The sequence below is a fragment of the Lethenteron reissneri genome, chromosome 32 (genome assembly GCF_015708825.2).
Source record: "Lethenteron reissneri isolate LAM-NWPU_2019-01 chromosome 32, ASM1570882v1, whole genome shotgun sequence".
Lineage (NCBI taxonomy): Eukaryota > Metazoa > Chordata > Hyperoartia > Petromyzontiformes > Petromyzontidae > Lethenteron > Lethenteron reissneri.
Genome location: NC_083810.1, coordinates 2923393 through 2951187, shown reverse-complemented (window position 1 = coordinate 2951187; position 27795 = coordinate 2923393). Strand labels below are relative to the sequence as shown.

At 45.1% G+C, this 27795-nt stretch overlaps 1 protein-coding gene across 10 annotated transcripts in view; it reads left to right on the top strand.

Annotated features, from left to right (window-relative positions):
* Positions 1-27795, top strand: part of LOC133349890 (polycystin-1-like protein 2) — an 85588-nt gene that overhangs the window by 34921 nt on the left and 22872 nt on the right. For 4 of the 10 annotated variants that reach the window (XR_009755994.1, XM_061563723.1, XM_061563724.1 and 1 more), the window contains 13 exons: positions 3891-4144; positions 4736-4903; positions 5751-5873; positions 6615-6705; positions 6879-6982; positions 7693-7935; positions 8109-8613; positions 16657-16766; positions 17202-17462; positions 17616-17786; positions 21207-21361; positions 21534-21686; positions 25997-26471. Coding sequence is in view for 7 of the 10 variants with exons in the window: in XM_061563723.1 (XP_061419707.1) it covers positions 3891-4144; positions 4736-4903; positions 5751-5873; positions 6615-6705; positions 6879-6982; positions 7693-7935; positions 8109-8613; positions 16657-16766; positions 17202-17462; positions 17616-17786; positions 21207-21361; positions 21534-21686; positions 25997-26471 (2813 nt within the window). In the remaining 3 variants the exon portion in view is untranslated. Of the gene's footprint in view, positions 1-3890; positions 4145-4643; positions 4904-5750; positions 5874-6614; positions 6706-6878; positions 6983-7692; positions 7936-8108; positions 8614-16656; positions 16767-17201; positions 17463-17615; positions 17787-21206; positions 21362-21533; positions 21687-25996; positions 26472-27795 lie in introns of those variants that run through there. The other 6 variants (XR_009755996.1, XR_009755995.1, XM_061563727.1 and 3 more) reach the window with 6 other exon arrangements.

Below are 27795 nucleotides of genomic sequence, written 5' to 3'. Positions count from 1 at the left end.
ATGGTTGTTACCTCAGGTACTCCAAGGGTTTTATTAAGCATTGTTCTCAGTCCGTGTCGCCAGGGATCCGTGCTTCTTATTTTCGAGTTATATTTTTATATCCTGAGGTTGGAGATATAGCTACGTTTTAACTTAAGCTTTCGTGACTGCTGGAATGGATATTCTTTGGTTTTTTCGGTAAAGTCACGTAAATAGAAAGATACAATAAGAACAAATATATATGAGGTGAATAAGAGTAATATAAGTAATAATAAAAGCCACTAATGTCGACTGCAGTCTGGTTCTTAATCTGAGAGTGTACTGGGTCTAGAATGTCGATTTATTCTTGTTGTTAAGTTTCGAACTTTTACCGTTGGAGGAGAGAAAAGAAAACGCCAGTTGTAATGTCCACTTGCCCTGTCGCTCTCGCCTTTGTGGAAAGCCGATTGGGGTGGTGTAAAGCAGAGGTGGGACAAAGTCATTGTTATGCAAGTCCAAGTCGAGTCTGAAGTCATCAAATTCATGACTCGAGTCTGACTCGAGTCCAAGTCACATGACTCGAGTCCACACCTCAGAGGTGGGACAAAGTCATTGTTATGCAAGTCCAAGTCGAGTCTGAAGTCATCAAATTCATGACTCGAGTCTGACTCGAGTCCAAGTCACATGACTCGAGTCCACACCTCTGGTGTAAAGGTTATGTCAGCAAGTTTTTATCTTAAATCAGGCTGTTTCTGCTGCGCCAGTGAGTCTGGAGATTTGTTTGTGAACTGTCCAAAACGTCCGAGGAGGTCGTGACTTATGGTCCCCTGCCCCGTGGAGATTTTCCAGATTGTCATTAACCTCCCTTTGACCCGGGATTTTATTATTTAATGGGCTCTAGCTGCCTGGTGTGGCTTGTGGGAGGTAGCGGGGTGAGTGGTGAGGGTGTGCCTCACCCTTTTTCGTGCCCCATGCTACACCGATTGATTATTTAAGAAAAAATATTGGCAGAATTATTCTTAATATAAATTTTTGGAAAAAGGCCTATATATACAACAATTTGCGGCCTGGGCATTCGAGGTGTTTAGTATTGCCGCTATCCGCGCCTCATGTAGTCGGTCCAGCGTGACCTGCAAGGACATCAGCTGACCTGACACGCCTTTGAGAGTGTTTCCCAGCTGTCTCTCTATGGGTGGTCCATGCTCCCTGCCGTACATGAGGTAAAAGAGGAAAACCCCCGTGGAGGCATGTGGCGCCAGTCTATTTGCTGCCAAGACCCCGGAATGTGAAGATTCCAGTTGGTTTGCATCTCATTAACGATGTGGCAGAGCATCCCTGTCAGGGTCCTGTTCAACCGTTCGACCATACCATCTGTTTTGTACCCAGTGCCTCGCATACTTCTTTTAGAAGTTTAAATGAAAAAAAAAACGTCATCCCTGATCAGTGAGGAGCTGTTCAAGAGGGATTTTATCCAGTATGTGAAGGAATGCATCAAGTAATTGATGTTGCCGTTTGGTCAGGCAGTGGCAAGCCATCGGCCACCTTGTGAAATACTCAACCCCCACCAAGAGAAATGTATTTCCCCTTGATGAGCATGAAAAAGGCTCCAGAATACCGAGCGCGACCAACGAATTGACTCTGGAGACAATGATCGGTTGTATGAGAGGCTGTGACCTGTGTGCCGGTGGTTTCCGATGCACGCACTCTGTACACCCCGCGACTAAATCATTTACGTCCGCAGACATACGCGGCCAATTAAATAATCTCTCTTTAGGGTTAAGAGGGGTTATTTGACAGAAGCCATGGCATGTGTATATATAATTTGTACAATGTAAAACTTTATTATCCAATTAGTTCAATATTTTGCTCTGCAACGTCTTTGATACAACCATAAATAAATCAGTAGAAACCCATGAAGACTGGCAGTATACAGATTACGCAGGAGAGATCATATATGAATGTGTAATAAAGGACTTTCTCTCAGATGTCGATCTCCGTTGTCCTTTATTGGGTTCGTAGAATCTCCATACCACGGCGTCTCGCTCAGGCCCGCGTCCCGCTCGACGACCTCTCCACAGCCCTCGGCTGCCCCGTTGTGCAGGCTCCCTGCTGTTCCAATATGCAGTCTCACTGCTGCCCCGTCAGGCGATCCTTGCAGCCACACCGCTGCCCCGCTCTCTAGCGTCACTGCTGTCCCTTCCACAGCTAGCCTCTCACTGCGCCGTTAGCTCTCTAGCATCTGACACCGATGGCCGTCGGTGTCGACGTCTCCCACCGCGTGGCAACCGCGACACTCTCTCCCTCTTGCCCAGCGTGGCCTCCTCGTATTTCACTCCGTCTCAACTTCCCTTTCCCCTTCCGGTTCTCTCCTTAAATCCTCTCCCCCCACGTGACCCTAACTCCAACCACTCCCCACGTGACCCAGACTCCACCCCCCCCCAATTCTTGCTCGCATTACAAATGTATAAACTTTTTCCAGATTGAATTACTGAGGCTAGACAGCTGGGTGTTAAGGTGTTTTCTGGTGCACTTTTATCCCAGTAGGAAGTGCGAATATAGAGGTTGTAGAGAAGGTGTATTCAGTTACTAATTTGCATCATGCTGGAGATTGTGAGGCGCTGACGAGATGCAGGGGAACTCCTCTCAGTGACTCATACGTGTGGGGGGCGCTGGATTGGGATACGCAATTTGGTAAATGAGAGTTCTCATCCCATTATATGTGAAATTAATTCCTCTCAGCCACCAAATACTTCATTCTAATGGGACCTTTTTGCCATAACAAAATATGAAAAATGAGAAGTTTTACCCTTTCTGCTCTGCACAGACACTCATAAAAAGATCCCATAATATAGCTGCTCACCCTGAGCTATAAATGGTCAGATACGTGCATTGTCTTTGTACTTTTCGCCTTTTGGAGTTCTCTGGTCTGACACTGGTGAGACTAGGCCATAAAGAAGGCTGTCTCTGGTGTAGGCCAATCAGTTTCAAAGACAATGCATATATTATCACAGCATGTTTGTTTGCATGTTCACCACAAGTACGTGCGATTAACGCAAACTTGATTCCTTGCAAAAGGTATCTATTTGGTGTCTGAACATTTTAACACCTATTTTATTGCCAGCAGGGTAACTCTTGATTATGAATGATTATGAAGGGTAACTCCTATTCTTATTTTTCATAAAGTCTTCATTGTTAATAGGATTCATTCGTGGTATGGTTCCTCTTATCCATGAAAGAAACGGGGAAAATGAGACAGTGCGCTGCCTCACCTGTGCAGCACTATGCCACGTTCATAATCATCTTCATCATCACCTTGTCATCACCTTGCCATCATCACTATACCACCACCATATTCATTTTATCGTCATCTTCAACATGATATCTTTATCCATAAACTTCATAATTAGCCTTTGTCTCTAAACAATGCCTTCACCATCACTCAGTCTTCGCGATGACACGACCCATTTCACACTTGTACGTGAAAGCATCACCATCTGTTAACGTCAGTGGCGAGTGAGATCTAAAGTGGCCCTGCTCTCTCCCCCCATCGCCACCCTTCCCCACCACCCCCACCCCCACTTCAACCGGTAACAGCATGGTGAAGTATGGTTGAGCAGCATGGTGAAGTATGGTTAAATAACAACCGCAATTCGCCACTTAGTGGCCTTGATGTCACCACGGAGCTCATGACAGGCTAGGTGCACTGTTAGGCTCGCTGGCAGGTCATGGGACAGATCCAGATGTTACTGGTGGACTTACTGGGAGTATGGTTGAACATCCTCTATGACCAAGGTACTGTGAAGAGGCCTTTATGCAGCAGTGAATTGGCAAAGGAATGTAAAGTATAGTATCGGTTCTAACAATAGAAATGACATCACAAGCCATAAAATGGTTGAGTTCCATTCTTTATGCTGTGGACACGTTTTAAACAGGTATCGCGGGAGTCACGTTCTTCAAGCTGTCATGTGAAAACTGGCTGCAAGACGGTTCAGCTGAAGAGACGTTCTCCTATTCATACACGGCAAGGTCCGGCAACACCGAGTTCAACCTATTCAGCACGCACCTTCACCAGACACCGAATCTCCTGTTGCCCGCGGGAGATCTGGACGCCCAAGGGTTACTGGATCTCCAAGCTAATGTGTGCAATTCTTTTGGAGCTTGTTCATCAGCATCAATACTTGTGAACGTGAGTCATAAACATATCTTGTAAAATTATGAATAGCGCATGGTATCCTTCACACTTTGGTTTTGGCAGCCAGTTTTTTTTTTTATTCATAATTTATATTTAGGTTAGGTCACGCTGTCATTATCGCCCCATCTGCACATGACTTCCTCCCCCTCCACTGTTTTCCCTCTCGCCACCTCCTCAGTATCTTGATCCCACTCTCCCGGTGCTCCAAACCCTCAGCATTCCTGTAGCTGCAACCCAACATTTAAAGTATTTGGCTGCTATAAATGTCAATATAAGCCACTTCGTTGAGCTGTCATTTGTGGCCAGGTCGCTTCTGAAATATAGATAAATAGCTCAGGAGGCCCTACCTGGTAAAAAAAATTAGTTCATAAAAAAAGAATATCTCACATTGCTATTTCTCTGCTTTAAATTGGTGAGCAATTCGTGGATGTTTGCATCCCTAAGAAGCTAAGAGACCAAGTTAGCAGAATGGTTATAAGTTTCAGGAGTAACTGTGTCAGACCTTGGTAAACTATGTTCTTAAAAATGTTTTGACGGATTGAGGAAGACTTGGTACGATGTTTGCCAATATAATTTGTTTAACAGGTGACGCGTCCTTCAGTGGAAATTCTGAAAAACAATACCCGTGCAATGCTGGCATTTGGAGGCAAAATCAATGATCTGGTGCTCCAGGGCAGTGCCCTTCTGCCCGGGATCCTATTGACAGTGTTTGCATCTTTAGAAAATACATCAGTGGATCCAGAAATAAATGAGGTACTTGAGAAATCTAAATTCATATTTTCAGTTTGTGAATGCCAATGTTTTAATATTGACACACACATGCACACAAATATACAACTGACTGCAAAACATATGCGTTGTTGACGTGAATTCGCCTCCTGTGTTTGAACACTCTTCATTTCTATTGGATTACCTAATCCTAACAATCTTGATTTTAAGGTTTCGTAACTGCAGGAATTCATAGTCTTTGGTTCTTTCGGTAAAGTCACCGTAGGTATAAAATAAAATAAATCACGACATTTCGGGCGAAACACAAGCGTCCGTCATCAGGTGGAACAGATACAGCAGGAGAACTGCTGACATAGGAGAACACAGCACAAGCACCACAGTCAAATCACTGTCACTTAGTGTCAAAGGATGGTCGTCATCATCATCTGGGATTAAGTAGCACAGAGGGGGTTTACATGGGTTGAGTATGTGTGCAGGTGGTGGAGAACAGCGACCAGGTGAAAAACCGAGGTGGTAATTGGGTGCTATGAATAGTCCTCCGAAGTCATCAGAGGTCTGGTAGCGATTATACAATCTGCTGTAGGATCAAGCATAAGAACTGAATGGCAAAGATGATATTAGTTGTGTTGACCTCTTGACCTTGATATACTGCACTCCAATACTCCTCCTGGCAAATTGGAAATACAAATTGTCGATAAATTGTTCCGATTTTTTTATTTAGGAAATTTTCTTCCAGTAGCATTTGTAAATAGAAAATACAATCCTTCATGAATTGGGTCCATGATTAAATAACTGAAGAGTGTGCTCAATGTGTTGTTCCACGATGAGACTGTACATGTGGTTAATGCGGGTGTTGGCTTGTGTTCACTAGCTCCAGAAAGAGCTCATCAAGATAATGATGTCGATCAGCGTACCCCTGCAGAATAAAAACTCAATTTCTCAACTGGCATCATCTTTGAATTCCATAGTTTCATATTCAGGCCCAAGTGACCAGGTCTGTATAAGTGATACATGTGTAGTGTCTTGATATTACTCACACCGACACGGAGTAACAGGTCACCTGCTTACACTTTATTAATCCTACTCTTGCACCCGTTGCAGGCATTCCTATGACTGCCTTCCACTGTCACCACACACTCTGCTTCTACTACTACTCTGCACCCCACCTATTCCACATCTCACCTACTCTGCATCTCACCTACTTTGCACCTCACCTCCTCCGCACCTCACCTACTCTCTCCCATAGCACCGCTGCCCTCTCCTACGCTGCCCTGTACCCATTCACCCATCTGTCCCGGGCTGGGGGGGTTCAGCCAACACCCGCCCGGTGACAGCGTGAGGGGCGAGGTCCCGTTGACGGCTCGAGCGGCAGCGGCGAGATGTCTTCACTCTTGGTCCCCAAACAACTCCACTTTGCTCACGCACACTCCCGCTTATATACCCCTCCTCATTCAGAGTCCTCACGCGCTCCCCACTTAAGCTGTCGCCTCCACAGCGCCTGTTGCACTCATTAATTCCTTATCATCACCCCCATTTCCCGTCTCTCCTGCGCCAACCTCCTGCCCCAGCGCGCACACCTGGTCGTCCTCGATTGCACCCGCTTCTCAACCTTAATAACTGTGCGCACTGCGTACATCTCTACTCTACACATGCACCACTGTAAGCCGATATGTTCCTTTAATATATACTGTGTGATGTAGCAATTTGATTAATTCATATGCCTGTCCCATATTAGAATGCTTTAATCAACACTGCAACAACAATTTTGCAACAAATGAAGGTGATGAGAAATGTGCAAAGGAAGTATATAGCGAAGGTCATTACAGGTAATTGGTATGCATTTTATACACAATTAAAGTAACAATGTTGGCATGACCAACTGCAGATTCTAAATGTATTTCAATTACTGAAAGTTAAACTTTTTCTAAAGACGTAACTTGAAGGGAATAATAATTGTGATTTTGTGACTTGGGTTGAGTTGTGTCTTTATATTTGGCAGACATCTTTGAAATAGGTGCAAATGCATTTCAGATGCAATTGAATTTACAAAGTGATGTAAACGACAACCAAATATCATCTTTTGCAAAAAATGACTCATATTTGGTAAGTGGTTATTTTATTATTGTATTATTCATAGTGGGGTTTTTTCTTTTTTTTTCTTCTATTTTTTCTATTTACGTGACTTTACCGAAAGAACCAAGAATATGAATCCCTGAAGTCACGAAAGTTTTAAGTCTAAATTTATTATTCTGCTTACATTGTTGTATATCTCCTTTGCCATTAATGTTGCCAAGTAAATATCCCATGCAATAGGCTGTAATTGTAAATACAGTGGCTGCTCCCTTCATTGTAACTACTTTTGATATCAGTCTGTTCATCCTTATTATGTTTACTTTTATGACAATTTAATCTTACATATCGAATTCCTGTCATACAATAAGTTAAGTAACATTATTTCTGAAAAGCTTTAGTCAGCTTTACATAAAATTAGTGATTCGCTCAGCAACTATGTTGCCACTTTAAAATATCTCTTATCCAAAACTGGAAGGCACTCATCCTTGCCCACTTTTTAAACTGCTGCATCAGGAGCGCAAAAGTAGTGACCTCGGGATTGCAGGTCCAATGTGCTGAAAATTACACGATGGCAGTATCCCTAAAGTAAATAATAATTAAAAAACAATAACGTTATAGAATAATTTTCATAATTAGCAAGTGCAAATAAAATGTATGTTATCTCTGAACTGAGTACACATTGTTCCACTGCTAAGTATTCACTGATTTTAAAATGTGTAAACATTTTTGGTTTTTCTCAGAAAAATACCTTCGATAATGCGTACAACACATTGCTGCTGATTGGAGAAGTGGAGAGTAAAAATTCTGTATCTGGAGAGAAGGCCGTCACGTTAAATGGTAACAATATGTCTCTAGTGATGCAGACAGTTTCTGAGCAAGCCCTCCTCAACTCAACCTGGAAAACAGTAGATGGGAGTGATGCTTCACTTATTGGGACCAATAGTTCAACATTTTTACAGCTGAAGGACAAAGTAAATGTCCAGGTACAAATCATTAACATATGTTTATGTTTATCCAGTATATCCAGTGATAATACTAATTTTAAGCCGACTAATTTGATGTGAAATCTATAATTTTGATAGTATCAGTGGAATGTATTTTTACATACTCTTTGTGTATATTTTTATGTAGGAACTGTATGTGTTCTCTTTTCAAGGTATGTTCATTTGTAGAAAATCCATTTTTGTGGGATAAGAAATCTCCCGTGAACAGTTCGGTGGTCAGCTTGAAGATTAGCATTGCTAAAAAACGTATCAATGTTACCTCTGCAATAATCAAAGTAACAAATCAAAGAATTGTAGGGCAGGAGATTTCACTGCCAGTACTTACCACAAACGACACTGTGCAAGGTAAAGCATTTGTCAATGCAAACAGTGGAATGGTCATAATGTTGGATTTTCTACCGACCAGTGACATTCTGAATGAAGTGGAGCTCTTACTACGCTTTGAACAACAGCCAGAGTTTGAGCCACTGCTCTATGACTTCAGCTTTGTTGTGAATTCCAGCACATCGGGAAGTGACAAACTGCATCAGTCTTTGAACACGGGTGGATTCGGATTAAAAAACAAGATGGTGAATAGTGTTCAGGCTCTTCCTCGATTTTTCATTCCCAGTAATGCAACTCAGGTAGGAGTTTATCATATTGCTGCCCTCTATACAGGTAAGCGTAAAAAATATCTTACCTTTCAAAGTACCATAATTTTTTGTATGTTTGTGTGTGTGTGGACGTGTAACGCTTTTAACTGACAAACTGTTGGGTTTACGTTTCACAAAATACAGACAACAAACTAAGCCCCTGAACGAAAACTCGCTATGTTTTTGCCCTTGGTCAAATATAAACTAATAAAATCAAACTTAATTTGAAGCTTTCGTGACTGCAGGAAATACTCTTTGGTTCTTTCGGTAAAGTCACGTAGAAAGAAAATAAATTTAATAATAGAATACGACGTTTCGATTGCAACACAAGCAACCATCATCAGGTATAACTAAATTTGAGAGAGACGAAACACAGACATGGAGACACACAGACAGACACACAAGCAGAAAGAGACAACACAGACACAGAGAGAGACACACAACTCAGACACACAGAGACCCAATGCCTCTGTGTCGAGGCCTTACATAAAGAGAGAGGGGGGGGGGGGCAGAGAGAGAGAGAGGTGAGTCTGCTGGGGCAGCTGCTGGAGCAGAGAAATCAGCATGTCAATGAATCCACCCCGAAGCAACTTAGGGAAAAAAAATCGAATGGCCCTATGAGAGCCTGGTACATTTTAGAGAGAGAAATCGTTTGAGAAAACAAAATTTACCAAATCTTTTGGAAATATAATGTAATGCAAAACAAACTTTTTTATTTTTTAACTGATCGTGGCACCAAAGCACGCATCTGCGCATGCGTAGACACGCGGTTGCCCATAGCAATGCACACGAGCTCGCTGAGTGGTGACAGGGAGGGAAGTTCTTCTTCATGTTAAAAACACACAAAAAAACAGAAGCACAACACTGAGGTAAATCCTGAACAGCGTGATGTCCTCTTCTGCCCCCCCCCACCCCAATATGTTCAGTTACTACTATAGAGTCAGTAGATACTATTGTTGTCAGTAAATCTACTATAGAGTCAAAATATACTACTATAGATTTCGTTGATATAACTATAGTCATTAGATACTACTATAGAGTCGGTAGATACTACCATAGAGTCGGTAAATACTACTATAGAGTCGGTAATACTACTATAGAGTTAGTATTGAGTTAGTAGTTACTATAGTCAGTACATACTACTATAGTCAGTAGATACTACTATAGTTAGTAGATACTGCTATAGAGTCAGTAGATACTGCTATAGTCAGCAGATACTGCTGTAGAGTCTGCAGATACAACTATAGGGTTAGTAGTTACTGCTATCGTCAATGGATACTACTATAGTCAATCAATATTACTATAGATTCAGTAAATATTACTATAGTTATTAGATACTACTCTAGAGGCAGTAGTTACTACTATAGAGTAGGTAGATACTACCATAGAGTCGGTAGATACTACCATAGAGTTGGTAGATACTACCGTAGAGTCGGTAGATACTACTACAGTCAGTAGATACCACGACAGTCAGTATATACTGCTGCAGCGTTAGTAGATACGACTATAGAGTAAGTAGATACTGCTTTAGAGTCAGTAGATAATACTATACAATAAGTAGATTCTACTATAGTCAGTAGATACTACTGTAGTCAGTACATATTACTATACAGTCAGTAGATACTATTGTGGAGTCAGTAGATACTACTACAGTCAGTAGATACTACCACGGTCAGTAGATACTACTATAGTCAGTAGCTACTACAGTATTCCGTAGATACTACTGTACAGTCAGTAGGTAAAACTACAGTCAGCAGATACGAATATAGAGTCAGTAGATACTACTATAGTCCATAGATACTACTGTAGTGTATGATGGAGGCGCACACCTTCTCTGCAGGCAACACGTTTATTAACACAATAACACGCAGAATGACCAAAGGGGGTGAGTCCCGGCTAACTATATCTACACCTTTTGTCAGAAACTACGATCTTCTCCTCAAGCCCCGAGTCCCACGCCCCGGCTACCAAATCACTCCCGCTCGTTCCGCTACCAACAACCTCGAACCCCTTCCGGCCTCCGCCCTCAACCTCTTCCGGCGTGGCCCCGCTCTTCCCTTCGCCGCGCCCCTCCCCCCGCATACAAGGAGGGGCTCCACACATACAGTACCCCCCTTTCCTGGTACTGCTTCCCTATAGCGACATCTTTTATGATGCTATATCACCCCCCCCCCCCCTTTGTAAAATTCCAGCCGTCCCGGCTGTCAACAGCCCATAACCCAATAGTGTCCCCCAACAATAAATAACCGGCGACCGAATAATAAATACCGTATATACAGTTTACGAGGTGGGGGGGAGGGGCGGAAGAGAGAAATTGAAGATCAATAACAGGAACAAAACAAAAAAATATAGCAATATACACACGACCCGGATTATCCTCCCCGCCTACCATCCCCTCCCCCCGTATGCGAGACGAGCACCGATGGCGCGGGTTGGGCCAGCATGGATGGGCGAGTCATTTAATTAGGGGAGTCTTAGAACGAGTCCGCTATGCCGGGCCCCCTGGGAAGGTAGGCCTGGGCTCCCTGGAGGTCCCGGGGGAAGTTTGACGATGGTCTGCTGGGTGCGGCTCCTCCCGCGGTTGTGCCGCTCATCCGAAGTGTTAGGTGTGGGACTTTCCTGAGAATCACCCCCCCCCCCCCCTGGATGCATGCCTCAGCTCGTCGGGAACACCCGACACTCGACCTATATGTAATGGGGATGAAAGGATTTCTCACGGAGCAACAAAAGGCTTAAGGCGCGAGGGGTGCACAAACCAACACTGGCAACCAAATCGAATTTTAACACATTACGGCCTGTCGGCCTGAATCATGTCAACCGGCCCTCGCCAAGGTTTGTAAAGCTTGGGAAAGATACTCACAGGAACCTGAGGGCAGTGCAACCAAGCCCTATCACCCTGAGCCCATGTTTTGCCGGATAGCCGAAGCCCCCTTAGCCGCTCATTGGCCGACTGCCGTAAGGCCGAATTCTCCCTGGAAGTCTCCCGTGCCTCTGACATCCTCTGAAGGGTAAGACACATGGGCTCAGGCATGTTAGCCTTAGTCTTATTCAGGCCCGTGTTCAGTTGAACCTCGATCGGGGGTTCCTGCTCCCTCCCATACATAAAAAACGGCGAGTAGCTGGTAGAAGCGTGTGGAGCCATCCTGTATGCCAGAGAACCCCAGGAACGTCTGAGACTCACTGACCTGCTGACTCAACATTGAAGTTAAGGTTCTGTGCAGTCGCTCCACCATCCCGTCTGTCTGGGGATGATAGGGTGACGTTTGAACATTTTTCGTGCTCAATGAGTCACATATTTCGCGTAATAATTTAAATGAAATTTTTCCCCCCTGATCAGTGAGGAGGTGCTCCGGGGCCCCCTTGTCCAACACGTAGCCATGGAGAAACGCCTCCGTGATAGACGCAGCCGACTGGTTGGGAAGCGGCCAGGCCATCAGCAAGCGGGAAAAATATTGCACCCTGACCAATAAATATCTATTTCCTCGCGGTGTGGTCGGAAATGGCCCAAGAACGTCAAGCGCGATGAGCTCGTTAATACGGAATACGCGAATGGATTGCACACACTCCTTCAGCACATCACTCACATCCCCTGACATTCCTGGTCAAAAAAAGTTGAGTTTGAAGGTTGAAAGCATTTTGTGCACGCCAAGGTGCAGCAGCTTCTCATGCACCGCCCAGATGATCTTACCCCTGAGGACAGTGGGCACCACAATGCTATAATGGTGCAACCCAACATCCCAGTGCATCAAGAGTCCCCCTTTGAGGATAACTGGAGGCACCCCATGGGGTTTTGCCCCCCCCAGGCTCCCTGATATGGCGCCACAGTTTAAATAAGGAGGAGTCTTCCGCATGGAGGCGTCCCCACTCAGTATGTTTGAGGCCGAGGGTGGCATCACACACGTCAGGATCCTGGAATTGTCAGGGGTTTGAACCTCCACCACCGCCACCACAGGAGGAGGCACTGCCTCGGCGGATGGCTTGCAACGACCCGAACCAGAGAGACACGCACTCTCGTCGCTCAGTGGTAAGCGTGATAGCGCATCCACATTTGTGTGCCACGCACTCTTATGGTAAGAGACGTTAAACGAATATTCCTGGAGGACTTCCAACCATCGTGAGAGCTGGCCAGATGGTTGATCAATGTGTAGCGCATACTGGAGGGCGGTGTGGTCGGAGCACACCTCAAAACGCCTGTTATACAGGTACAATCAATATAGCTACACACAAAAAACTATAGCCAGCAGTTCACGGCGCGTGACACAGTCGCGCTGCTCAGCAGGGGACAACACTCTGCTGCCATATGCCACGACACACTCTACCCTGTCCACAATTTGGGACAACACGGCACCAATTCTGGAGTTGCTGGCGTCGTTGTCAAGAATGAAGGGCAGCGGAAAATCGGGGTATCGGAGGGGAGGGGCGTTCACCAGGCATTCCCGGAGCACAACAAATGTGGCCTCCTCCTCCCCCCAGCGGAATTTTTGGCCTTTGGCCATCAGGACGTGGAGTGATTTTGCAATAGAGGCGAACCCGGGTATGAAGCGCCAATAATAGGACGCAAACCCGATAAAGCTGCGTACGCACGCAGTTTTATCCGGGTCCGTTGCTATTCCCGCCTTGCTAATGATGTGCCCCAAGTATTCAAGGGACTTTTACAGCAGGTGGCATTTCTGCGGCATAAATTTCAGATTAGCCGCTTGCATCTTAATAAAAACCGCGCGCAATTATGCCAAATGCTCCTCGAACATGCGGTTAAACACAATGGTGTCGTCGAGATATATGAGGCAGGAGTCCCATGAGCCTCTGAAACGTCGCCGTGCCGAGTGAAGACCTATTGGAAGCCGATTAAGCTCAAATAACCCTTGGAATATACGAAAGGCGGTCTTAGGCCTTGAGCATTCATCCAAAGGCAATTGGCAGAATCCCGATAACAGATCCAGTGTCGAAAAAAAACACGCCCCCTCCAGAGCATCAAATGAATCATACATTCGCGGAAGGGGGTACGCATCCTCCACGGAGATTTTATTAAGCTTGCGGAAGTCGACGCAAAAGCGCAAGCTCCCATCATGTTTTTAAACAGGCACTATAGGCACTCCCCACTGACTGGTGGATGGAGATATCACATCTGCAGCCAACATTTCGTCGACTGCCTGCCACACATGGTCTTTTTCTGTGGGGCTTAACCGATAAGGATTTTGCCGAATGGGAAGGGCATTACCCGAATCGATGTGGTGGCTTAAGAGAATGGTGCGGCCAATATCAAATTTACTTTTACTGAAAACATCAGAAAATTATCGTAAAAGCGCATGCAACTGCTTCCTCTGAGCGTTAGACAAATCGAGGTTTCCAGAGCAGAGTACATCCATCCAGTCGTCATCATCACTCTGTTTCTGCTCCATAGCCGCCACGACTCCCTTGCCACCAACGATGTTTCCCTCGCAGCCTATGTGTGGGCCAGTACAATGCCCGCTTGCACAACCAACACCTTTGACCCGGCGATAATGATTTGAATAACAGGCTCTTGGTTGCTAGAAACCAACGTTTGAGCCCCAAAGAGCGTCAAGCCCTGACTTACTTTATTCGATGGTCCCAACAGGATCCCTCCCGCGGTCGCTTCCCAGTCAAGCTGTTTGCGCAGCAGTAAGAGAACAAGCATTTGCATATCGGGGGGGATTTTAACCGTTCTACTTGCCAATGCCTGGACCATGGCGTTAGCCGTGCACAATCGAGTAGGGGATAAAAGAAAGGCGACATGATGGCCCGACGGTAACTCAAGACATTCTTGGTCAAAAAGGATCCGTAGGGGCATCTTTCCCAGGAAATCTGTCCCCAGCAGACAGGGTATGGCCAGGGATGTCGAAACCAGAACCGACCCCATTAATTTAATGCCAGCAATAGACACCTCAGCCGAGATCTGGCCAATAATGCCCAATGACCCGCCATTGGCGGTGAAACATGGGGCCACAAGGGAAACGACATTTCTAGGGCAGAATATTGTAAACCAATTCCGAAATAATGTGTCAACGAGCACACGTACCTCCACCCCCTCTATCGTTCCAACAACAACTGACGATCCCACCACCGCAGCAACCACCTGGTGGGCCAACTCCGACCACTGACCAGGACGGTGTAACCAGCCATCTCCCGGCGGAATCACAACTACCCACCCCGCGCCCCGGCGAGAGTGCCCGACGCCCGAACGCGATGAATGAGGTGTTTACATGGGTAGAGTGTGAGGTGTACCACGACTCGCCTTAGGGCCAGACGGAGTTCAGGGGGTCCGTGGAGATGGCGAAGATGGCCCGGAGAGTCCTCTTGTGGCGCGGCATCCTGATGCGACGTGCATCGGCAGACCGCAGTTGTAGCAGCGGATGGGGCCACACCCCTGACGAGAGAAGGCCCCTCGCCGCCAGTTGCATCCCCCTCATCGCTCCATGTTCTCCCTCTGCCAACCACCCCCGTCGACTGCAGCACAGGCCTGGGTGGACTCAGCCTCTTCGGGTACACCGAAACCCTCAGATGGTGCGGTGCACGCCACCACTTGCGTGCGTCATCGTAGATTGCAGTGTGCTTGAATGCACTGTGCAATATTGAGTGATGTTAAATCGTCGTCTTCTGTAGCTGGCAGGGCAACGTTTCATCGCCAAAGCTTATAAACGTTATAAAACTAAGGAGTCAATCCCGTCGTGTTCCATCTTCGGAAAAGCCACCTGCGCCAGTGCCAACAGAGTGCTGTGGAAGGCAAGAGGTGTCTCGGCCTCCCCCCGCCTGAGCGCGGCAAACTTTTAATGAACGTTCAATGGCAGATCATAAATTGATGCCATCTGCGCGAAGGCCATCGGCAACACGGCCCTCTCCGCCGGTAGGACAGTGCAGAACGCTGCCAAGGCGTCGTCGTCCAAGGAGGCGGGAAGTGTATGCAGCGCTTCCGCCTCCGTCCAGGCCGCTAAATCACAGTTTACCTTGAAGCGGTGCTGGAAAGTGTCCCAATCACCTCCCGCCGCTGTAAACTCCTTAAAGAACGGCAACCGGTACTTGGGTGACGGAGCTCCACAGGCGGTTTTGGCAGGAGTTCCATTTTGGCAGGAGTTTCATTTTCCCGCCCGGGCGCCAAAATGGTAGCCGCGCGTGAGGGCTGCACAGCAGGAGATTCCCGCGTGGAAAGCAGCAGCCGGCTCGACTTCCTGCGCCTCCGGCACCCCAACTTCTACAGGTGGCTCCTCCTCGTTGAGCCCGGTGAGCAGCGCCGCTGCAGCCACCAGAAGCTCGGTGATGCGGGCGCGACACGACCGGCGCTCTCTCGCCAACGGTGGCGAAGCGAATATGCAGCGGGCGTCCTGCTGTTCCGCCGGTAGCATCGCCTCGCTCCCCCTTTCCGGAGCTGCCGACCCCGGGGCTGTTTGTGGGACAGATTCTTCGCCGTCCTCATCTTGGCACATGGTCTCCCGCTCGCTCCGCCACCAAAAACCCCGAACCCCTTCCAGCCCCCGCCCTCAACCCCTTCTGGCGTGGCCCCCGCTCTCCCCTTCGCCGAGCCCCTCCCCCTGAATACGAGGAGGGGCTCCACACATACAGTACACCCCTTACCTGGTACTGCTTCCCTATAGCGACATCTTTTATGACGCTACACTACTATAGTAAGTCGATACTATTACAGTCAGACGCTACTATTATAGTCAGTAGATACTACTATAGAGTCACGAGATACTATTGACTCTATTGTATGTAGGGTGTGTAGGTATATATGTCTACAAAATAAAAACTGGCTGGGGGGTAAAACATTTTTTAAGGGGGGGAGGATTGACAATTTTTGGGAACATTTTTAGATCAACTATTTACCCCCCACTTTCTATTACTTTTTAATTCAGGACTTCTGCACAATAGCTTGGTATTTGTGTATGTATATGTTATGTTTTTTTAAGAAAAGACACGTTTTGAAAAATATTTTCCGTTTGGCAAAGCCAAGTACTTCCTGCTAGTATTCTACATAATATACTTTCTGTGCACAACAACATTATTGCATTGCAATTCGCACTCATTTCTCCTTATGTTTCATGTTATTTTGCAGGCAGTGACAAAAAGCTTGTCATTAATAAAAAAGTCAAAATAAACGCATGGACATTAGCTTGCAAATCGAGGGACATCTCCGTTAACGAGTGGAAATACACCTCGGCACAGGTACGTTTATAACAATATATCATTTTACCAGGTTTTCTATATAAGATCGATTATCATTATGATTTCATATTGGTACACTTGAGCTGGAGTAGGCTCTGGAAGTAAACATTTCCAGCAGGATTTTTAATTGTACGGGCCGAATCTACTTTGTTATTCATTACATGTCACCAGATTGCTTCTAATCCTGTTCATAAAACATAAATGCCAAGTTTGGATAATAGTCAATTATCTCTTATATGCCACGTCTTATTTTAAAATCTTTTCCAAGAATCGGAGGAGACATTTGTATCGGAAGCAGTGGTTACTCGCTGTCTCTATCACGTGCGACTGATTTTTTTCAATTGTTTAAATAACTGCAACATTTTTCACGTGAAGAGTGATATCTGTATCGGAATATGTGCAATAATTCAGTATTGTGGTGATATCTGGGAACAGGTTCACCCAAACTCCACACGTGATATGACAGTCTGTGTGGTTGGTGGAAACCAGAGCGCTGGTGATATAAATTTTGGTCAACAAAACGTATTTATTGCAGCAGAGTTTTTGACACCAAACCTTATTGATTTTACAAGTGTCTTCACAAAATTTGACCTGGAGACAAACGGTGCCGTTTTTGCGACTGTCACTGTCATCGTCTTGCTCTATATCATCGTGCTGCTGTGGGCAAGAAACCAAGACATACAAGATCAAGATAAGGTAAATGTAATGTTTAAGATTTGCATCGTATCATATAATTGCACGAGTATTTTACACTTATTTTTTGTATTTAAGTAAATAGTGGTATATACTGTAACTAGCTTCTATACGTGGGTAGCACTGAATCACAATTCTTGCTTTTATTTCCTTCAGAACAAAGTGTTTTATCTATCGGACCTCGATGGAGACAATAAGTGCTGGCTCTTACTACGAGTGAAAACAGTGTCAGAAGAGGATTCTGGTACTCAGTCCTGTGCCTATTTCAACCTGTACTTTCACGAGTCTGAACTCGGTACACGGGAACTCGCTCACCCAGATTTAAAGGTAATTTCAAATGCATTTTTGTTTACATACAATTTTCAGTTGACAGCTCTGCTTACTACCAATAAACTATATGGATAGCGGACTTATACCTTTAACCAGGTGCTGTGTAAATGGGATGCATATTCGTTGGTTATACATAATTAATAAAAGCTAAAACCAAGCTGCTTTGGCAGTGCTGTAAATGCACACGCAGAAAAAATAACTCTCCACTTCTCTAATCTATGCTCATACAAAGTACAGATGGTCCCTGCTTTTAAGACACTTTGCGTTCCTGGAAACATTGTCGTAAATCGGACCCTATGTTCCTATAAGACAGTTGAAACAGCAAAAACATCAGTTGCCGATGTGCTTTTCTTTTTACTAGCCATATTTAACAGGCTTTTATAGGTAATCACAAAAACACGGGAATAAGAAAAGCTCAATCCCAAGTCATATTGGGAACCAGATTGACGCTTTTCAAATGTGTTCAATCATGTCGGAAGATGCGTCGTAAATAAAGTTTCTGTGTCGTAAATCGATTCATGATGGCGTTATGTCACGTGACGAAAAGCCGATGCGAGCAGGGTGGGGGAATTGGTGGGCCAACTCCACCCAAGACCTTGCTGGCATTGCTGTTGCCGGCCAGGCGCAGCTCCGTCCACTGCCAGGCCCTCGTGTGCCATCATCGCTAGTCTCCGCTAGCAACTCCTCTGGGGGCGAATCGCATGACCCTCTACCATGCCGCCGGGCTTGGCTGCGAACTCGACGGGCCCGCCCCTGGCAGGCCTCCATCTCTTCCTCAGTTTCCGCGTCCCCTGTACAGGACAGTGGTTTCTCTGAGCAACGCTCTCCTGGAGGGTTCTTCTCTGAGTGCACCAGCGTGCGCCACCAGTTTGTCATCCCACGCCCCTGCTGGGCAACCAATTCGCACCTCACGACCTCACCCAGGGGTTAATACTCCACCCCTTGCGTTGTTGAGTTGGAGGCGCCCGTGCAACTGTCGCTTTAGGTGTGTACATCTATGCGTGTATGTACCTATAGGTACCCTTACCCACGGGTGGGTATGTTTATATGTGTATCTCTTCACAGGGGTGGTGTGACCATAACCTAAGGTCGGCCCCTCACGCCCACAGCAAATCTACTTTTCCCGCCTTTCCGCAACATCTGGCGGGGCGGGTGTGGTTATATTGGGCTGTGTCTGGTCTCGTCTGATAAAGGGGGAACCGCTTTGTGGATAATACAAAGCCCTCGCCGGTGGCCCCTTTTCGCGCGATGTGAGCACGGCCTAAATTGAGCCCCTCGTGCTACACCCATGGCGAATCTGCACTGCTCCCGCCTTTTTGCGAACTCTGGTTATATTGGGCTGTGCCTCGTCTCAGCGGAAAGAGGGGTTCCGCTTTGTGCACGAAACTACTCAGCGGCGGCTCCTCTGCGAGCGGTGTGAGCATGGCCAAGTTGGCTCCTTGCCCCACGTACACACCCACCAATACCCCCTCAACCCGAGGTTATGCTGCCTTCCCACGGCTCAGGGAGACGGCTCCTCGGGGTGAAGACCCTATGCATTCCTCGCTGGCGGCAGGGAGAATTTTCTAAACTGAGGTTATGTTCAGGCCGAGCTCTCTCACACCTTCCTGCTTAACAACAAAGGCAAACATCCCCAGTATAGCCTTAACAGACTGTTGGGGCAAGTGCTGTTAGCGAGCACCTATAAAGGCTGCCACAACACACGAGGAGTTGGGTGGCCAACACCACGTCCGGCCACCTTTGTCTCCCGAGTGGTGATGTTACACATCTCACCAGCTACTCATTTGAGACTGAGTCGACCTAGGGGAGGCCCAGTTTCGTAGCGCAGCACGCTAACCGCTACACTACCACTACAACAGTCACTTGCATACCCACAATGCACCAACAACAATATGAAGACCAAGACGACACAGACTGTGTAACTTTTAATCTCTCACTTCGGGTTTGGCTGGGCATAGAGGGACTTTCTGGGGTGACTCAACCGAGTCTACATGGCACAGTGGCACGAGAACCCATTCGTCCACAAACATCCACTCTATGTCCCTCGGCTTTCCTGGTATATGCCCACTCTGGGCTCTAACTCCCTGATTCACTAGCGATAGGCAAGTAGTCGTACGGGATTTTGCCAGCACCAGTCAGCGGTCGTTCCCATGGGCTAGGGCACGGTCATTTCCATACTTCTGTTGGGGACCACTGTGTATTCGATCAGCAATGAACCTCGTACTTTAGGAAAAAACATAGGCCTCCAACTTGGAGTGACTTGACCTAAAAACCTTTGTCCAAGGTGTAGGGGAAGAGCGGTCCTAGCATGAACAGATAGTGATTGAGATAGACAGTGACTCATAAACAACGCCCCTCCGTTGCCAACACAGAGACCTCTAGCCCGATGATCAATGACTCTACAGTTATATAAACGTGCTAAATGTAGATTGTGGTAAACTGGAGACAGCCTGTATTTAATCAGCCATGGTTTTGTCAATACCCTACTGTATACTGTTCTGCTGTATGGAAGTGCCAATGACAGAGGTGGTGATTTTTATGGATTCAAGGTTTTCTCTGCCTACACCAAAATTGAGAGTAAAATAAGTTATGTTTGGAACCTAGGCCTATGAAAGTTTTCATAGGGAGATCTTAAAGGGTGATGAATCGAAATATAACATTGTGTGTTTAAATTCAAAGTTGTAATTTTTTTCCCTCGCCAACCCAACATTGAGGCGCAATTCTTTTTCAGCTTGTTTGTTTTTTAGGCCCAGAAATTTTTGTATCTGGAAATCATAAAGGTTTCTGGATCCAGTTAGGAGAATCATTTGAAAAAAAAAAAAAACTTTTATTGCATATTTTGGGCCACCCAAAAGTGTTGAGGAGCTATATTTTGTATTCTTTTTGTTTTAATCTATAAATATAAAGGTTTGTAGCTGGGTTTTCTTTAAAGGGTTTCACAGAACCTCAGGGAAGTTCTTCCATGAGAGACACCTCCCCAGGGCCCTTGGGGCCACAGCTGCAGACCCCTGTCCATCAACACCAGGACCTGGAAAGGGTGCCAAGAATTGCAAGCAGGATGGGGGCAAGGAATTCAAATTTAGTGAGAGAGCATGTCAATCATTGTGAATGTAATTAGGAAAAGAAGATTGCAATAAGAGTATGTGGCCAAATAATGCAGGATAGAGGAGGACATTTTACTTAAACAGGCACTGGGTTACCCAAAGGTCAATAACTAATGGAAAAACCTAAAGGCAGATGAAGGGATACTCTGAAATCAGAACTTGTCAAATGAACAACAACTGGTCAAAAGTTGTTGTATTCAGAAGAAGATATGGTGAGGTGCCATCAAAAGCCATCGTCAATAAAAGCAGTGCTTGGAGTGGACAATTTCTGAATTATGACCATTACATTGCTGTAAAATTTTGTATTTTTTAGGAATTTGAAACAGGCATAACATATAACTTCATATTCTCTATGCCTGAAAACTATGGAACACCATCTCATATTAAATTATGGCTCAAAGGCAACAATCCCTGTGATTGCTGGAACATCAGTGAACTGTCCGTGTTTGACCAGGAAAATGAACATGTGTGAGTACTATACAATAGAAAATGGTGACTGCAACTGAAACAAAATGTGTTCTCAGCTTTATTGTACTAGTGGCACCTAAAAATTAATGCTTACAATTTTTAATTAATTACATTGTTGTCGCCCACTAAAATATCTAACGGTCAAGAGTAATTTTAGGTTTCTTTTTTACAGATATTTCTTTGTGGATAGTTCGTTGCCATCCTCACGTTTTAACATTAATTATTATCCTAAAATGTTCAAGGTTAGAGATGAATCTTTTCTATTTTCTAATAAGCTCCTGGTGAATACAGCCTTAAAGGGTAATTTTTCGGACAGTCACCTTTGGTAAGTAAAAAGAGTTCATACATTTTTCTCATGAAATTTAAGTTGAAATATAATCTACAATAAATTTTGAAAAGCATATAAGCACAGTATACTGCATGCCTACTAGTCTCAAAAATATATATAATTGGCTGCATATATAAACCTTTTTGTAGTTGCATATTCAAAGTTAACAAAAGTCTTGTTCGTTTATTAAAAAAAAAATCTGCATCCTTGTGTTATGATGGACCTAAAGCATGCAGTTTTTCTAGTTTTCATGCGTTTGTTACCATAATGTGGTCGTAGACTAATACCATTTGAAAAAGTCACTAATTTGATGGTCAAATTACAGATTTGAATATCATACAAAAGTGAGTTCAAAGGTAAAAATAATGATCAATATCAAGAAAACCATCTGCATGGTCTTTGGCATAAAGCAAAGGCGAATGGCTAATTTAAAATCTCACTACTTAATTATACACTTTGTGGAAATGCCAGTGAATATATTCATATCTTGAAAAAGATAGTTGGTCATCAGTTCTCTTCGTATCCACAGGAACAGAGGAGTGAAAATTTTGACTTCTGTTTATGATACCAAAACAGGAATTGCACAATTTTTTAAAATAGGTTACTAGCGGGAAGTACCCAACGTTTCCCGGGGGAAAAAGATATTTCAAAACCTTAAAAAATATTTCAAAATCTTAAAAACATAACATATACATACATAAATACTAAGCTATTGTGAAAGCCTTTTGTCCATTTGAACCTTAATGGCGGGACCCCGGGGTCCCGAATAAACAGATGTCAAAATCGTAATTAGTTATTTTATTTTTGGCGACTCGGTCCCACCACGCACATAAATGCAGCGACCTACCTGCCGCGGATCATTCTGTTGTCATGTCGTCCAAGCGCAGCGAGGATTAATGTTGTAGTCATAAAATGACGTTGCAACACAGTTTATGGGACCCTGGGGTCCCGCCATGAGATTAATTTGTCTGTCAACAAAATTATAAGAGGCTTGCAGAAGTCCAAAAATGTATAGAAAGTGGGGGGTAAATAGTTCATCTAAAAGGTTTCTGAAAATTTTCGACCCCCCCCCCTCAAAAAATGTTTTTACCCCCACGTAGGCATATATACATAAACACCCTACATACAATAGTGAGTAGTATCTAGTGACTCTATAGTAGTATCTGACTCTACAGTAGTATCTGGCTCTACAGTAGTATCTACGGACTCTATAATAGTATATATTTACTCTATAGTAGTATCTACTGACTCTATTGTAGTAACTACTGACCATAGTAGTATCTACTGACCTTACAGTTGTATCTACCGACTCTATAGTAGTAACTACTAACTCTACAGTAGTATCTGCTGACTCTATAGCAGTATCTACTGACGCTATAGTCGTTACTACTGACTCTGCAGCAGCATATACTGACTGTAGTGGAATCTGCCTATAGTAGTATCTACTGACTCTATGGTAGTATCTACCAACTTTATAGTACTCTTTGGTTCTTTCAGTAAAGTCACTTAGGTAGAAAATTTAAATAAAATAATATATCACGACGTTGCGATCGCAATACAAGCGATCGTCATCAGGCGAAACAGAACCCAGCAGTAAAACTGCTGAACTAGGGAGAACACAGCGGGAGAGCTGCTACAACAAGGGGTTTATATGTTTAAGGGGGGTGTAGCTCAAGGGCAAGAAAGCGAGGTCCAAGCTGGAACGAGTCCCATCCCCGCACGCAAGCACATCAGTTGTGTTAATGGGGGAGATTAGGGAGAGAGAGATTAGGAGAGAGATTAGCATGTCAAAGTAAATGAGCTTCCGTTGCTGCACGAGAGCACTGTCGCCGCACATGCGCCAAGCAGTAGTGTTAATGGGAGATTAGCACTATGTTAAGGGGAGAGATTATGGAGAGAGATTAGGGAGATTAGCAAGTTAATGTCAAGTCTATGTGTAGCACAAGCTGTGGCCAGGCCTGCGCTGTGAGAGGCAAGCGCGTCAACGCAAGAGAACCACCGCAATAGTGGCCATGCCAGTGAGACACACATCCCATAAAACAGTAATAACCATCGATACATCGGGAGCAGAAGTGGCCATGTTAGTGAGACCCCAGCCCGTTAATGCAAAGGCATTCCACAGGGCAATGCAACTCAGAGAGTCGGAGATAACAGCCAAACGGCAGGAAGGATGGTGTGGTGATAGCAGGTACCGCCACAGTCGGTATGCACTGCTGTAGTGAAAGCAGGTACCACCAAAGTCGATGTGCACTGATGTCGTGATAGAAGGATCCACCACAGTCGGTATGCACTGATGTGATGATAGCAGGTTCCACCATAGTTGGCATGCACTGGTGTAGTGATAATAGGTGCCATCACAGTGGGTATTCACTACTGTAGTGATAACAGATACCACCACAGACAGTATGCACTGCTATAGTAAAAGCAGGTGCCACCACAGTCGGTATGCACTGCTGTAGTGAAAGCAGGTACCACCAAAGTTGGTATGCACTGCTGTAGTCATAGCAGGTACCACCACAGTCAGTATGCACTGCTGTAGTGATAGAAGGTACCACCACAGTCATTATGCACTGCTGTAGTAATAGCAGGTTCCACCACAGTCTGTATGCACTGTTGTAGTGAAAGCAGGTACCACCAAAGTCCGTATGCACTGCTGTAGTGAAAGCAGGTACCACCACAGTCGGTATGCACTGCTGTAGTGATAGCAGGTGCCACCACAGTCATTATGCACTACTGTAGTGAAAGCAGGTACCACCACAGTCAATATGCACTGCTATAGTGATAGCAGGTACCACCAAAGTCGGTATGCACTGATGTAGTGAAAGCAGTTACCACCACAGTCGGTATGCACTGATGTAGTTAAAGCAGGGACCACCATAGTCGGTATGCAATGCTCTAGTTAAAGCAGGTACTACCACAGTCGGTATGCACTGCTGTGGTGATAGCAGGTTACACCACAGTCGGTATGCACTGTTGTAGTGATAGTAGATACTGCTATCGAGTTGGTAGATACTGCTATATAGAGTTAGTAGATACTAAAACAGTCAGTATATACCACTACGGTCAGTAAATACTGCTACAGTCAGAAGATACTACTATACAGTCAGTAGCTACTACTGGCTCAGTAGATACTACTGTATAGTCAGTGGATACAACTAAAGAGTCAATAGATACTCTTTACTCTGTTGTATGTGTAGTGTCATAGATGGGCCACGCTTACCGGCAGTGGTGGACGAGGTCCATCTGGGTGGGCTGCGGGGGACCTACAATCCCACACAACACCACCCCTCGAGTGCGACCCCAGACAGCTAATCCCCTCGGTGCCACCAACGGGGGGGGGGGGGGGCTGCGGGGGATCTAGGATCCCACGCAAAGGGCCATAAAAGGGGACCTCCCCAGCCGATCGGGACCAGTCGCAGCTCAAGACCCAAGACCAGCCAGCTTAGGACCCTGGACCGCCTCGTCCCGCTTGTCCTTGTAAGGGCCGGGATGCTGTGCGGGCCAGTGGTGGGACTCTGGGACTCCCGGCTCTACGTCCTTGTAAGGGCGAGTTCCAAGGAAGCCAGAGTCTAGACCCGCACCTTGGCTGGGTCGGGTCAAGTAGCCTCCCCGAGGGTAATTGTAGCCGGAGGACCCGAGAGCATAGCCAGAGTCAGGCACGCTAGGAGTAGGCTGTGTCAGAGTATTGTTGGAGTGGTGTATCGTAATAAAGAAGTTACCTCTACAAGTGTCTCTGGAACCCATTACATATGTAGGGTGTGTAGGTATATATACCTACGCGGGGGTAAATATATTTTTTGAGGAGTGGGTCGACAATTTTGGGTAACCTTTTAGATCAACCATTTACCTCCCACTTTTTATATCTTTTTAGACTTCTGCAAGCCTCTCATAATTTTGTTCATGGAGAAATGGACGAACGGCCTACTTGGCTTTCACAATACCTTAGTATGTATATGTAAGGTTTTTAAGAGAAGTTTTGAAATATATTTTTTACCCGGGCAACGCCGGATACTTTCCGCTAGTTACTTTTTTAGATAAGATTTGGCTGCCATAAATATCCACATGTTAAGCCGCTTCGTTGATCTACTGCCACTGAGACTTGATTTAACACATACCGTCTTGAAGTCTCTTGGCAGAACTGTCTTACAGGTGAAATATTATCTTTATGATAATAAAAACAATACTGGCCCCTTGATGTGGTAAATATTTCTACAATTAAAATAAAACATAAAAGCAATGGCAGGGGATTATCATGATCAAGTTAAATGTAGAAGTTTTCCATTCAACCTCTCCAATTCCCTCCCAAGGTTTTCTGTTTTCATCCGCCCATTCAAGACCAACTTCTCCCGTGTACATCGCATCTCCTGCTGCATCACACTCCTCTTCCTCATGATGATCGTCAATGCCATGTGGTTCGGCAAGAAGCAGGCGGCCAACGAGGCGGGAGGCGGGGTCGCGGTGGGGCCGCTGTCTCTCACCGACGTCCTAATCAGCCTCCTCAGCAGCCTGGTGGAGGTGCCTGTCAGCCTCGTGGTCGTGCTCATATTCCGCAACAGCCGCTCGGAGAGTGAGCGGCCTCCAGGCCAGAAGAGCTCGTGGAGGGGCCCTTGGCCCGGTGGCTGCAGATGCGTAGCCTGGTGTCTCGTGGTTCTTGCTGTCCTGAGCTCTGGCTTCTTCACGATTCTCTACAGCATGGAGTGGGGCCCAGAGAAGGCAAACCGCTGGCTCATTCGATTCTTCTCATCCTTCCTAATATCTGTAATATTGGTTCAACCCATGAAGGTAAAAGCTTATAAAGAAATCAGTACATATGAATTAACACTGCTATAGAGTACATATATACAAGGAATACAAAAAAGTTTACTTTTTCAAATTTAGATGTTTTACAACACAGTATGTATACAAACGGTACTTTTAAACCAGATGATTGGAATTGTTAAAGCCTGGATAATTGTTTATATATTAATTATTTCTATGAACAGCAAATAAATTATTACGGTGTAAATCAAAATAATACATTTCAGGTAAGGAAATGGATGAACCAGAGCTTGGAACTGGATAAAAGCAGACCATTTGGATCTGATTCATGGAGTGTTTTTTGTTATTATTTGCCCTGTTTTTCTGTTTATATTCTTTGAAATCTTTTACGCTTAATACGTTCAGATCTACGAAACTTATCAAGCTGGAATTTTCGACACAGGCTCGTCTCGCGTTACAGTTCAAGATTTCATTAAACGTATTCTTGGTTTTTTCGGTAAAGTCACGTAGAAGGGAAATAATAAAATAATAAAAATATAAAAAAACGTCGTGATAATTTTATTGTTTAATATTTTTATTATTTTATTATTTCCCTTCTACGTGACTTTACTGAAAGAACCTAAGAATATAAATCCCTGCCGTCACGAAATAAATAAATAAACTATTCAGGTCCCGCGAATCCTGGGCCTATTTGTGTTTTAAAGTACATTTTAATATCATTAGACCTCCTTTGCCAGTACCAAAATATAACAATAGGGTTTTTCCCATTTTTTCTGGAAAAAAATCTGAAACCTTTTTACAAGGAATAATGTGTGCATTAACCACAATACTTGTGGTCTAGCACCTTTTGGCGTCCTCTGGTCGAGCACCAATTGAGACGAGGCTCAAAAGAAAGCCGTCCCTGGTGTGGACCAATCAGTTTCAAGGACAATGCATATATTATCAGTGTGTTTTTTGTTTGCATTCGGACCACAAGTATTGTGGTTAATGCACACATGATTCCTTGTATAAAGGCTTCAGTTTTGTTGCCAGAAAAAAACGGAAAAACCCTATTATACATTTTAATAATTAATACTCGTACACGCCCCCCCATATCAAATCACGAATGGTCGCGCCCAGCTACGCGAGGAAACTTGTCGTCCAATCAGAGCGGCTGTTGGGGAACCTTTGACCAATAAAAGGGGCTCATATCGCCGCTCGCCATGGCGCCGGAGCGGCCGCTGCGGTTCTCTCTTCCTTAGCGCGAGACCAACAGTTATAATAATACTGACATAGGCAAGCCATCATTGTCATCTCTACAGTCAGAATAGGTACCACTTTGTGTGAAGTCGTCAGTGATTGTGATAGA